The sequence below is a fragment of the Antennarius striatus genome, chromosome 15, assembly GCF_040054535.1.
Source record: "Antennarius striatus isolate MH-2024 chromosome 15, ASM4005453v1, whole genome shotgun sequence".
NCBI classification, from domain to species: domain Eukaryota; kingdom Metazoa; phylum Chordata; class Actinopteri; order Lophiiformes; family Antennariidae; genus Antennarius; species Antennarius striatus.
This window is the reverse complement of record NC_090790.1, coordinates 2,843,246-2,857,500: the sequence shown is the minus strand read 5'-3', so window position 1 is coordinate 2,857,500 and position 14,255 is coordinate 2,843,246. Positions and strand designations below refer to the sequence as shown.

The 14,255-nt window shown below is 39.7% G+C and overlaps 1 protein-coding gene across 4 annotated transcripts; it reads left to right on the top strand.

The window, feature by feature from the left end:
• The first annotated feature begins 2,067 nt into the window (after positions 1–2,067).
• On the top strand, positions 2,068–13,463 carry LOC137608594 (spindlin-1-like). 4 transcript variants are annotated; one of them, XM_068335087.1, is made up of 8 exons: positions 2,068–2,333; positions 6,622–6,718; positions 7,803–7,908; positions 8,298–8,346; positions 8,480–8,615; positions 8,844–8,961; positions 9,742–9,975; positions 10,307–13,463. In XM_068335087.1, the coding sequence occupies exons 3-8, from the start codon at positions 7,869–7,871 to the stop codon at positions 10,504–10,506; spliced, it is 777 nt and encodes a 258-aa protein (XP_068191188.1). In that variant the 5' UTR covers positions 2,068–2,333; positions 6,622–6,718; positions 7,803–7,868; the 3' UTR covers positions 10,507–13,463. The 4 variants fall into 4 exon arrangements, with proteins under 4 accessions (XP_068191188.1, XP_068191191.1, XP_068191189.1 ...); XM_068335090.1 differs by having other exon boundaries at positions 2,068–2,386; XM_068335088.1 differs by having other exon boundaries at positions 2,068–2,989.
• Positions 13,464–14,255: the final 792 nt, after the last annotated feature.

Sequence of the window (14,255 nt, the reverse complement as noted above, 5' to 3'; positions counted from 1 at the left end):
AAGCGTCAAACTAGCGGTAATGCCGCCGGAAGTGACGCACGGACGGACAATAAGAGCTCCGTGTTTGACCGTGTAATAATTTAATCTGCCCTCAAATTTTATTTTTCATTCCGAAAAAGTTTTATCATTACATGCTTATTCTTGTTTTATAGCATATAACTGTATCACTTTTGTTTAAATAAAGGTGGTATTTAAATCCTGTAAAGCCTGGAACATGAAATAATTATCATAAAGTCCTGTCTATTCAGAGTTACTCACTTATTAATAACTTTATATTTTTTATGCTAGGGTACTATTGTTATTATTATTATTATTATTATTACTATTATTATTATTATTATTATTATTATTATTATTATTATTATTATTATTATTATTATTATTATTATTATTATTATTGTTGTTGTTGTTGTTGTTTTTGTTACTGTATGATAATATGATATATGTTAATATGTTTACAATATGTATGTCAATATGTATATTTCATATGTTGCATATGTTAATATGTATGTATATTATTTAAGTATTTATGTATGCCCCCCCCCCCGCCACAACCGCACAAATTTCCCCACTGTGGGACAATAAAGGATTATTATTATTATTATTATTATTATTATTATTATTATTATTATTATTATTTATTTTTTTTTTATTATTATTATTGTTATTGTTGTTGTTGTTGTTGTTGTTAATATATTTGTTAATATTTTAATATGACTGTATTATTATTCCCTTTCCCCTTATGCCTTAATTTTCTTAAATGTATACGCTCCCTGTTTCTGTTTGTCTGAATGCTGCTGCAACATGTAAATGTCACAGTTTGGGATCAATAAAGTATATCTTATCTTGATTGACAAAACATTCTATTTCATTAAACTGGAGTGATAATCGAACCTTTTAACTGTTGATAAAGTCACATTGTTCTATTTTTACACCTGTTCAGTTATCAATGTACTTCATTCATCATTCAATTTTGGAATGGCTTGAGGTTTTTTTTTGTTACTTATTTATATTAGAAATTAACTTTATTTCTTTTCTTTTTTTTGTTAAACTAGGATAAGCAGTTTCTGCACTGGTAACATCTTCATTCTCTATGCTCACCAAAGTGAGCCGGAGAACCGCACAGAGTGGAACGCGAACCGGGAACCGCTTTGCTGTGCAGCGACAGTGCTGCCTACTGTGCCACTGTGCTCCCACCAAAACTTATAAACTGTTATGCTTTCCACCAAACTAGTACATATAGTTGGTGGGTACTAGTATGGTAGCTTTTGCTTTTTAGGGACATTGGTTGTTTTACATTTTTTTCATTTGCATGTTAAAATTTGAATTTTGACTCTTTTTGTGAGAGGGATTCATGTCAAATGAGAGTTTCAATACAAACCTTCTTCCGCCCTGCCTTTTGATATTCAAATGTTTGTTTTTCATGCTCAGTTCTTTTTCAAATTTTCACAAATTTGCTTGGGAGTGACGTCAACGAACAAGGACAACTTAAATAATGAGTATAACTTTCATTTATTGCACTACGTTTGCTTCAGCAACAATTAAATTTAAACTTTTCCTACTGTCTTCCGAACTCGCAAATAAATGAAATTCAGGCAAAAACATTAACATTATATGAATAGTACAACAAACAGAAGAAAGCGCATCACAAAAAAGTATTAAGGTAACGTAATATAATCAATAAAGTTTGTTGAAAATCAAAGGGGCATGAAACCAGTATGGTGGAGACATAGATAGATAGATAGATAGATAGATAGATAGATAGATAGATAGATAGATAGATAGATAGATAGATAGATAGATAGATAGATAGATAGATAGATAGATAGATAGATAGATAGATAGATAGATAGATAGATAGATAGATAGATAGATAGATAGATAGAGATAGATAGATAGATACTTTATTAATCCTGGAGTGAATTGCACACGTCCACTGCTCAGTCATTACATAATGAATATAATTGAAGTAAAAGATGAATAAAATAAAATAAACATTAATAAGTAAAATAAGAAATCAATAAAAAAGAAATAATAAAATAATAATAATAAATAAAATAATAAAAAGAAAAGATTAATCTTGATAAAATAACACAAGGAACATGCACGTATAACATGCGTTCATCTCTGAACGCCACAAGTTACAGCTTTTATTTTGAAGGGCTCAACCGGATGTTGTCATTTCCGTCACGTCCAGCTTAACTTTCCACGGAGAGATGACTGGAGTCTGCTGTTTCCCGTGAAGTCGAAACACGCTCTGTGGACAGACAGCAGGAGGCGAGCGAACCCGCCGCAGCCCCCCCTCCGGCCTCCATATTAAAAAAGTACCGACGGTAAGACAGAAACAAACATGCACCTGTCTCGTCTCTCGCTAGCCAGCCCGCAGGTAAACAACACACACTGAGCGCTCGTTTTGTCTGTGGCGTTCTCCCGCCGACGGTCGGTCTGCGGGGGAGGGGCGGGGGGAGGCGGCTGCAGACAGCCTCAGACCTAGCCCAGTCTGCCGCCGTCTTTCTGTCTGCAAACGCGTCCGTCTTTTCCCGCAGGGACGCCGGTCGGACAGTGTGTCAGTCGCTCGCTCGTCCGTGTGCCCCCCATCCCCGCTCTCCCCGCCCCACTTCCACCTTCCGTGTGGCTGTAAATACTAGTAAAAACCGAACAACATGGCTGACGCTGATCCTGCAGAACCTGCTTGTTCATTTGTCAGCGCGATGACGGCAGAAACATCAAGCGGAGTCTGGGAGCTGCTTGTCGGTTCTGGAGCCAACGTCACCCACACTGATGAGTGACGCCGGAGGAGCAGCTGACCCTGAACGCAGCATTTCCATTAGCGCAGTTCATTCACTGGCGGTGGCTGCTTTTTATAAACCTGTGGCGGAAAAAAGTCAACGCGTGGATTTTCAAACATTTATCTGTTAACATCGACCATCCTGCTGGCCTCGTGGAAAACTTCCAAATGAAACGCGTCAGCTGGGATGTGATCCTACAGGTGATCCCACACCTGGTGACGGGATCACAGCAGTGTGATTTCTGATGACACCTGAACGCATCTTTAGCGCGTCAGTCAGATGAAGTTTGAACACATTTTCCTCCCCATCACCCAACAACATGTAGTTTTATTTATGCAAACAGAGAATTGAAAAGTGATTTTTTTTTATTTACTGCGTTTACAGGGTAGTTTTGTGTCTGATATCTTTAGTTTTTTTCATGTTAAATCACAATTTCCTTTTTTTTTTTTGTTTTGGACGGTTTTGGTAAATTATTTTTTACTTGATAATTCAAACTAAATCAAAGCTGTTTCAGTTGCAGCAAATGGAAAATGTCAACATTTAGTCTTCATTTGTTTTGGCGGAGTCTTTAAACCACGTCACAAACGCTCCAGCTTCATTGTTCTGGTTGAATCCCAATTCGTCCAGAGCTGGAACTTAATGCAAGCCAGATGTTTCAGAGGGGGGAGAACAGAACAAAACGATCAGTGTTTGATAGATTTTACAGTTGCTGTGTGTGCGTGTGTGTGTGAGTGTGTGTGTGTGAGAGAGAGGGAGTCTCCGTCCTAAGGAAAGTGTAGTTTTACTCTCTGTTCTGGAACGAGTTCCCCGTCCCTGGTTCCTCTGTGATGAAGTTCTATCCTGGAGCGAACACTGGTGAGTCGTTTCTGCCCGGCGTCACTGGGCCCCTCATGACAACATGCCCAATCGTGTTGCTCGGGGCAACAAGAGTGAAATCACCACCAGCTGCTGCCTAACGCTGCAAAATATCTTTTGTGCTTCCGGTGGGTTTGTTTCCTTTGTGTATTTGAAATTCAGACGTTGGGAGAAGTCCTCCGTCTTTCTTCCTGTTCCTACCGTGGACTGTTTACGCTTCTAGAATGATCTGTTGGCTGTTTCTACATTCATTCTTTTCTATACTTTTTGAAAAAACAGTTGTAAGAGGCAGGCGTGCTAGAAGGTGGCCCTGCTCCTCGTCCAAACACAGATCTTCAATTATTGAAAATAATGTTTTAGATTATAATTCATATACTACTAATGGTAATCTAGGACCTACAAATTAATCACTTTAATTTTACACGAAGCAAATGTGAATAGAACAACGTTATAGATAGATAGATAGATAGATACTTTATTAATCCCAGAGGAAATTGTATTATCACCGAGACATCGCCATAATGTTGTCCTGGGAACAGCAACACAATGAATGTCAGAGGTCAGCTGAAAGTGACTCTTTGGAGGATTTTGGTTTATCGTTGCCTGGAAACATTCTTCTGATTGTTGAAGAGTTAGTGACAGAGGTCTACAGGGAATCAACCCATCAACCCTCCAGTAAATGGACAACAGCTCTGTGGCGGTCCCCAACATGATTGTCTATTGTCACTGCTCAAAGAGTGCGGATCTGATCTTCATGACCATCGCGATCCAGTCACATCACTCTGCACTTCTGATGAAATCTGTAATCTACGTTCTGTGTGTTGGTGCTACTTTCTGTGTCCTTTTTCTGTGTTTTTCTGTACTCACTGTCCTGTGTGTAGTGTGACGAAAAAGCTAATTTCCCTGACGGAACCTCCTTATGGGATCAATAAAGTTCTACTCTCTCTACTCTAATGCTCAGAGAGAAATTTACGTAATATGAGTCAAGGCCAGTGATATGTCTTCTCTAAGCTGGAAGACCTGTGATCAAAAGATCTTCAGCTTCAGACATGTTTGATTCATATTTGTGGACGGGTCAGAGCGTTTGCACAATGGGGAGGAAAACACCGGCTGAAGACCACAAAACACGGTACTGAAGCAGTAAAACTTGACTACGTCAACCAAATCATTTGCTTGGAGGTTGTTGGGAGTAGTTGAGCTAACTCCTAACATCTGTGTTTAGGATAGTGAAATAGCCACCAATGGAAGTCTGTCACCCCCACCCTGCCTACTTCCTATGATGTTTTGTCTGTTTTTAAAGGTGTGAGCACAGAGTCCAGCCAGGTGTTGTTCCTCCAACCTGTTCTCTCATTTGTTGTTCTAGACCTGTAACCATGAGCAGAACTCTGTGAAGGGGGCAGTGAGCAGTTTGAGGTGCAGATGTGTTACGTAACACCCAGTAATACATAAATAATACACTACAGGCCTTCCTCACAGGCTTCATTGATCAATAATTAAAGTTGCATGCAAAGAAATTTTTTTTGTGGGACCTGAATTTGTCTCTTTGAGTCTTGTATGCTGGACTTACGTTTTCTTCCATTAAGTCATGTTAAACCACACCTGAAACATACTGAGTATTCCAGACCCTGACTCCTCCTCAAATAATAATAAATTTATTGGCTTCACATTCATTTATGTGCTACGTTTCTTTTTATGCTCAGAGAGAAATATTTACACCAAACCTATTGATTTTAACGTTTAAGCCAAATATTCAAGAGGAGGCGAGCTGGAACTACTTTCTGTGCACCGTTCTGCAGCATTCTGAAAGTCTGCCAGTTTACACCACTGTGCCTTAACATGAGTGTGTCGTTTCCATAGCAACAACTCCCAGTACTCTTCGAACTGCAGCTTTTCAAGTCCATTATTTTGTGGCTGGATGTAACTTGTAGAGTCTTTAAAATGTGAATGAGGTTAGTGATGAGTTCTTCATGACTGTTATGAATACGGGCGTAGCAGGAGTGGAGATCGGTGTGGAATTTGCGTTCAACAGAGGAGGTGATTCTGTCTTTCCTCCAGTTGAAACTACCATTGGCTGGACACATGATTGGCTGAAACTAGCCTGAAACGCTGGCACTGAACCAGATGGTCAACACTGGCTGATACCCAAAGCTCTGGTATCACTGATGGGGTCAGAGCGACACTTCCCTGAGCGGGACTCTCTCTGAAGTTGACTAGTTTGGTATCACAAGTCACAAGTGATTCCGGTCTAGACCTCTGGAACTTGTTGATCCAGATTCTGGAGCAAAATCTGACACACACTCATAAACCCTAACTCTAACATTTAAACATGTCATTTGGAAGTTGGAGGAAGCTGGAGAGAACCCACACAGACACGGGGAGAACATGCAAACCCCACGAAGAGACTTGCTGTGAGGCAACACTCAAGAAGGTTCTGACATGATAGCTAAAGGCTTACAACCTTTACTGAAGGTTATATATGTATATAGGTTATATATGGTTTTGCAGTATATCAATTTGTGTGAAGGGGATGGAGCATCATAACCAGACAGGAGGTGCAGATGAAGTTAGGGCAAAACTTTAACCCTCATCTGGGTGTCAGGAGTGAATGACTCGTTTTCTCTTAAAACTACAGAATTATCGAACAAAACTTTTGCACAAAGTACGAACTAATCATGCAGCCTGCAGTTAGCTGAAGACAGTTACTACATGTCAGTCATTGTTTACAGAACTCTGATGCATCAGACACATCAAAGTTGACGTGTCGCCCCCTGCTGGTTATTGCAGAAATGTTTACGGAATGGTGTGACAGATCAGTTTTTGTTTTAGAAATAAAATCATTCTCTGATTTTTGATTACCAGCGTTTATAGATCTTTATGCCACTCATTTAACTACCTATACAAATGCAGTTTTGTACAATTTTGATGTCTTTTATTTTACTCTATATTCCCTCATCTTCCTTTTATCTTCTTGTCATAGGTCTGATCCTGGTTTCGTTCTTCAGATGAACTTCCTGAATTGTGTAACTCCAGGAAACATTTAAAAACTTTGTCAGGACTTCTGAAGATCAGCCTGGGTAAATACTGCTAAACCTGTAATATACGTGATGTACTTTGATTGATTGGCAACTTTGCATGAAATAGTTTAAAATACTGATGTATTTTAAGATAGTGATGTATTTTAAAGTATAGTATTTTCTACACTATAAGGCGCACCTTCAGTGAATGGCCTATTTTAAAAAAAAAAATCATACATAAAGTACACGGGATTATAAAGCACACTGGATTATAAAACGCATCTGAGAACTCATCTTCAATGAATGGTCAATTTTAAAACTTTTTTCATATATAAGGCACATTGCATTATAAGAAATCAAGGCTTTTTGGTGCCTTATACTGCGGAGAATACTATAATTTTTTAACCGTTATAGCAGCTGTGGGAATGTTTTCTTTTTTTGATCGTACGGTATATCTTACACACGTTAACACACCATTTGAATTTGTCTTACATTTGAGGCCAACAGCATTTGACACACAGAGACATTGAGGTTAGACTTGACTGCTAGTCCAAATGTTATTGGTGAAGCTGGAGTCTGAAAAAGGGTTTTACGTTCAAACTGTTTCAAATTGTTAGAAGAAGAAGAGGAAAGACAAGTTAATGTTTCTTTGCCTTAACTGGACGGGATGATGTGCTTGACTGGTATCTGTGTCGTTACGTCCCGACATGCAGCCGTCTCAAAATCAGACGCCTTTAAGGTTTAAGGTGGGTTTTTAACTTGTTGATGGTTAACTAATAAGACGGCAATGCCGACTTTCATCATCATCATCGCTGGGACGTCATGGCGTTCAATGAGTTGAAAATCTGCAGCCGGTTCACAGTCAACATGATATAATATAACGGTGAACGTGGCAGCAGTGAGCATTTCAATGCTTTGGGAGCAAAACCTTGTCTTTCCAGCACAGTTTGTGATCACCCAATGGGGAAAATATTGATCATATTGACCAATGAGACAAAAACAAAGTCAGTGAGCGCTTGTTTATCTGTGTTTATCCTGTGTTTATCTGGCTGGTAGTCCTGTAGTTCTTCACAGGAGATGAGGTACCTGATGTGTACCTGTGTGTGTGTGTGTGTGTGTGTGTGTGTGTGTGTCGTTGTTGAAGCTCTGACCAGGTTGGTGGTGTAGCTGTGTGGCCGGACAGCCTGGCTGCCTCCTTGCCTCCAGATGAATGAAGAGCGCTCCGGGACACAGAGACACAGCTGATGCAGGTCAGAGGTCACCACACTGTGGTGTCATACACAGCTATTTAGCGTCTAACTTGCTGAATATGGTAGTGCTTGTTTTACCGTTGGATTAGTTGAATCTCTATGGCAACCAGCTTGCGTTTCCTTCTATCTTTAGTCAGCTCTTGTTGCCAAGGATTCCTTATTGTCACATGACGGCGCTGACTGCAGCATTGAAAATTTGAGGCTGCTCAGTCGACCTTTTTCTCAAGCTGTGACTGAAGGTTGTTGTTGTCCACGGCTGCTTTTCCCACTACAGAGCAACTGGTGAACTTGTGTGTTAGCAGTCACCAATGTCTGAGGATTTTCATTTTGCTCACAAGTTGAATGAAGTTGGGATGTCACGAGTTAGAATAATTGTGTTCTGCCTTCAGGACATGCTGGCATTTCTGCAAATATGATGAAGAAAAAGAATCCCCACAAGTGAGTTGTGATGCTTTGCTGCTTGTTTACAAGATTATTTGACTCATAGAAAAACTAAATGACAAACAGTTGGATGATATACAGACGCTGCTTGCGATCACAAAGCTGATGACTGTCTCTCATCTCCTGGAAGGAAGCACAAGAGCAGTTTGGGTCCGACCACCAAGGTTCTGTCGCAGCCTCGACGTAACATCGTCGGCTGCAGGATCCAGCATGTGTGGAAGGAAGGAGGAGGACACGTGGTGTGGAAGGGAACCGTGCTGGATCAGGTGAGAGAAGAGCTCCAGATGATGTCTGATCTCATGTCTTAGAGCTGCTACCTGAGAGGTGTCTCATGTTTAGAGTGTGTGTGTGTGTGTGTGTGTGTGTGTGTGTGTGTGTGTTTGTGTGTGTGTGTGTGTGTGTGTGTGTGTGTGTGTGTGTGTGTGTGTGTGTGTGTGTGTGTGTGTGTGTGTGTGTGTGTGTGTGTGTGTGTGTGTGTGTGTGTGTGTGTTCAGGTGCCAGTGAACCCATCTCTCTATCTCATCAAGTATGACGGTTTCGACTGTGTTTATGGTTTGGAGCTGCATAAAGATGAGAGGGTCCAGGGGCTGGAGGTGCTTCCTGACAGACTTGGTAGGAGTGACATGATGACATGCTATAACATATAACACTATTCACTAGTGAGAGTATAAGCAAACCTTGGTTTTCGAACGCTTTAGACATCGAACAAATCGGAATTCGACCAAAAAATTCAGGATTTTTTTGTCTTGGAAGTCGAACAAAATTTGGAAGTCGTACACGGAAGAAACGCAGTAACATCCATCCTTCTCACAAAATAAGAGGATCGTACTTAACACAACTGCTCACCACCACAAAGGTAAAAATTCTAATCTTTATTGTTCTTATGCTTTAACTGTAATGTGCTTTTTATTTTAGTTTACTGTATTCAATAATTCTTCACTTAATCTGCGTTCCGTTGCCTATGGTACGAGTTACGGTACCGGAAACTTCTGTCCAAAAGACGACGGTAACTCGTACCTCAGGCTAACCTGATTACGGCCATGTTTTTTTTTCTTTCTTTTTTCTTTTACATTTCTTTAATATGTTTCATTACTATACGATTTGATAGATAAATGATATTATGAAATAACATATGTTGAAAAAAGGTAGTTTTCTAGCGTCTTGGAACGGATTAAGACCATTCACATTATTTGGAATGGGAATAATGTATTTGGAATTCGAACAAATCGCTATTCGAACAGCCTTCAGGAACGAATTGTGATCGGAAACCGAGGTTTGCCTGTAGTAACAGGTATGTACTAATACTGTCCTCTAGGCCAGACTTTTGAAATTCACAACTACCTCGTAACTATTTAAGTTCTATTGTCTGGATTTTGATTCTCTCATCTGCAGCCAAATCTCGTCTAACGGACGTCAGCCTAGCGGACACCATGATAGGTAAAGCTGTGGAGCACATGTTTGAGACAGAGGAGGGTCCCAAAGAGGAGTGGAGGGGGATGGTTCTGGCCCGGGCTCCCATCATGACCACCTGGTTCTACATCACCTATGAGAAGGACCCCGTCCTCTACATGTACCAGCTGCTGGATGACTACAAAGAGGGAGACCTCCGCATCATGCCCGACTCCAGTGAGTTGGTTTTGTTTCAATCCACCTGGTGGGAAAATTTCTTACCTCCTCTTAGATTCTTAGACACACATGGTTTATTACTGTATTAATACGCAAAATAAATAATTCCAACACTGACAGAGCTGAAAATCTGTGGTCTATTTCAGTGTTGGAATATTTTAGCAAACTTTCGAGGAGTTACGGTATTGAGAAGCCGTGTGATGATCTCAAGATTCTTCCAAATTGTGCATCTTGAAGCGCAAATAAGCGAGAGATTACTTTACACTACTTAATTTTGAATAAATTTATTATATCGGCGCCATCCGTAATGCTTACACGTCTCTTTCTCTAGATGACAGCGTTCCGGCAGAGCGGGAACCCGGTGAGGTGGTGGACAGCCTGGTGGGTAAGCAGGTGGAGTACGCCAAAGAGGATGGTGGCAAACGAACGGGCATGGTCATCCACCAGGTGGAGGCCAAACCGTCCGTCTACTTCATCAAGTTCGACGACGACTTTCTCATTTACGTCTACGACTTGGTGAAAACATCATAAAGACCTTTGGATGTCCCCTCGCCTTCAACAGAAACACAATGCATCACATGTTGAATCATCTGAAGAATTATGATCAAGTGTTTGTTCTCCTGAACCATCAAAGACAAAAAAATACCGCCTTGGAAAAATGAGTTCTCACAAAGGAAAAAAGAAAGAATTGCCTTTTTTGTGTTCTGGAACATTTAAGCCCAGGAAAAACAACTTCATAGTGATGTTGAAGACTCATCTACAAGCCTCTTAGACCCATGGAAAAAAAAAGCCCTCGGAAAATACATTTTTAATATCTCTTAATAATGTCCAAAAAAAAAGAAAAGAAATTAAGTCGTCAAAGTAATTTTCAGTGTCTGACAAACTTGAAATTGTTCCTAAATAACTTTACACTGTGTCCACAGTAAAGAGTCCGACTGACGATGTGGAAGAGAAGAGAAAGGACAGCATCACAAACCATTAAGAGCTTTTTGGTTGTGTTTGGGGGGATACTTCAACACAAATTTGTGTCTTTTGATTACTTTTGTTTTAATCGTCATCTCTCCTCCAGCTGGACGACCGAGGAAGACCATTTTTGCAAAAAGAAAAAAGAAGATGCCTAGTTTGTAGCAAGTAATTAAGAAGGTAATTAAGTATAAGTAATTAAATGCTTACTTTTTATTTACGGTCATTCTCAAACAAAAAAATCTCAAAAGCTTAAGTGATTTATTTTTTGAAGAAATCAGAATTTGACTCAGTATTGACAATTTTGACTAAGTTTTTTGTATTTTCACATTTCTATTTTACTCATAAAATGGCATTTAAAGCCTCTTTATCAAACTCCAGAGTGGAGTGGAGGATCCTGGGTTACCGTATCGATCAAAGCAGAGATACGGCATACATCAACCTCCACTGAACATTTATGAAGGGGGGGGGTCAACAAGCCTGAGCAGGTGAAAAGTAATCCTGAAAGAAGACGGGGAGAGCTTGCTGTTGCTCTTTGCTTCAGAGTAGAGTGATTGTGATTTCACTCAAGCCTTTGAATTTGGTCTGCGTCATCGTTTCTGATTCACCAGTGAAGGAGGACGAGGATGCAAAGTGAAAATCCCGACTCGGCCAAAGCCCTCTGTGTTCTAAGCAGACTGTTTTAATGTTTGACACCTCATTTCGGGTGGAAAAAATCCAATCTGTGGTTTCTTTTTTCCTCTATTCAGAACACAGCAATGGATTCTAAATGTCACACAATTTGATTTAAGATGTGGACGACATGTTTAAATGCACCTTAAATCCTGTGAATACTATTACCTGGACCATTCATGTGTGTTGGGACAAGAGAAAACAAATCTAACGTAGTGATTCAATCTCATTTCAGAGAAGCTGAAACCTGATTCCAGGTTTCCTTGGGCCAAAACTATTAGTGAATCAAGTGTTCTAGTTTGTATTCACACATAAAGTAAAGGATTATTGCTGGTGCAGATGGGCTGCTCCTGGACCTCTGAAACAGGAAGCAGGGGTTTGTGTTTGCGGCCCCACATGACTTGTATGCAGTACGATAGACACAGCCAGCTGTGTCCGTTATATGAAGAGATTAACCACCAGTAGATGATTGAAGTTCCTTTTTCAAAAATGTACATTTTATATTTTATCTGGATTTACTCAAGACTGAAGGTTTTCCGTGAACATGATCTGTACAGATGTTTGACATGTAGTGTGTAAGTGTAAATTGGAATTATTCATGTGTGAAGTCATTTTTGGAAAACTGTTGATTTGATGTGCGTGTGTCAGTATGTGTCACATTTTTGTGTTCAAAAATTATGGCTGGCACTTTTGGCCAGATAAAGCTACTTAGTAAAGTTGTTTATTTCAAACCAGAACGAAAAGGAAAGAAATTAGTACGAGTATATGAGTCATGTGTTACATTTTTGACCAATCATATGGCTCAACTGAATCGATGTACAGAACAGTCGTGTTGCTAAAACCTTCAGTCTTTGTACTTCCTGTGATGTAGCTAGTTGTCGAGGTGGATTCCATCTCCTGTCATGGCTGCACAAAAAAAAAGTCCCTAAGATCTGTTGATTTCTGCACTTACGTATCTTGTTTCCATTAAAGATAAGTATGATCATCTCAGCAGGCGCTATTTAATCAGCTAAAGAAATTGTGTTGCAAAGACTCGATTTGTCTGAGGTTGTGTCAAATCCAGTCACAGCATATCGCTGTTACAGTAACAGATTATTGTTGTAATATTGGAATGACACAGGCCTTCTATCGTCCTTCTGCCTTGTATTGTTTGTTTTTGTATGTTTTAAAATGTATGTTAATAATTTTTATTATTGGGAAATCTTGACCTGCGTGTAGTTTATTGTCTTGCCAGCAGGGTTTACGGTCAGGTGTTTTAAAATGTGAGCAGGAGGGAGCTGAATTCATAGTTTAAATAATAATAACGCTGTCACTTTTCATCCCCTAACTGAAATGAGAAATACAAAACATCCAAAAAATAAATCCAGCATCAATCCGGCTTTTCTCCCAAATCTACAAACAACTTTCTGATTCGCCTTGAACATAAATGACCTAGAGGGTGAAGGGTTACGAGCTGATCAGGTGTCTGATGGACGCAGTCATCGTTTTCATGTCCAGCACCCTCCATCCATTTGGAGCGTTGGTGTTAAAATGAGCTGTGGTCAGGTGCTTTGGCGGTGTGTTGCCTTTATCTCTCCATATTAGATTCAGTTGTGTCGGGAAATTAACTCATTTATGAAGTTAAATGGACGTGCCTCATGCATAAATGGCACAGACACTAAAAACTATAATTTCTAGAGCTGGGTGGTCTTGGCAAATAAACATCAGAACAATCATTTTTACGACCTGTCCCTCCTGAACGGAAGACTGTCAAACAACCATTTATTAGCTAAGGATGCACAATAGCACACAACTTACTCTGATCACGTGTGTTTGTTCATTTATTCTCAGTACTAAAGATGATTTTGAGCCTGCTTAATTCTCTTCCCTTTTTTGGACCTGATCCACAGGACGTCTGTGATTTTCAGGGACGAACTGTGTCAGATTGAGAGTCGTTGAAGTGGACCTATTCGGGCGGGGATTGGTTGTCCATGTCTGTGCAGAAATTTGTTTCACATTTAGCTTAAGCTTTAATATAATTTACAAAAAAAAAGATCAGAAGAAAAACCATGAATCAGGAGAAAAACAAAGACTGATAAACATAAAAAGTTATCAAAGGAATATTATTGAAAAGAGCAATTTAAATTTTGTACTAAGTAAAATAACAAATTCTAGAACTCTACGTAAGAATGATGCGAACCGTACCTCTGCCAAGTACCAACACCCCAACTCTCCTGTCCAGCAGGTCAAACATCCTGATCAAGGATTCAGGAGTCTCATGGTTACCGTTTCTTACAGCATGGACAGGATTATTACCTGACAAACTGGGGAGATGTCAGCAGAGACTTCTTAAGCTCTGTCCTGTAGTTTGCCTGATCTCTATGAAACAAAATGCAACTAGAAATGAACCCAGAACCATATTTTTCGCACTATAAGCCGCACCTAAAAGTCTTTAATTTTCTCAAAAACCGACAGTGCACCTTATAAACCAGTGCGCCTTTTATATGAAAAAGGTTTAAAGTAGGCTATTCATTGAAGGTGCGCCTTATAGTCCAGTGCGCCTTATAGTGCGAAAAATACTGTACTTAGTAGTAAATTCTTTAGGATATCCTGTGTCTACAAGAAAATGATTCTTCACTTCAAGCAATTGATGCCTTTTCTCTTTT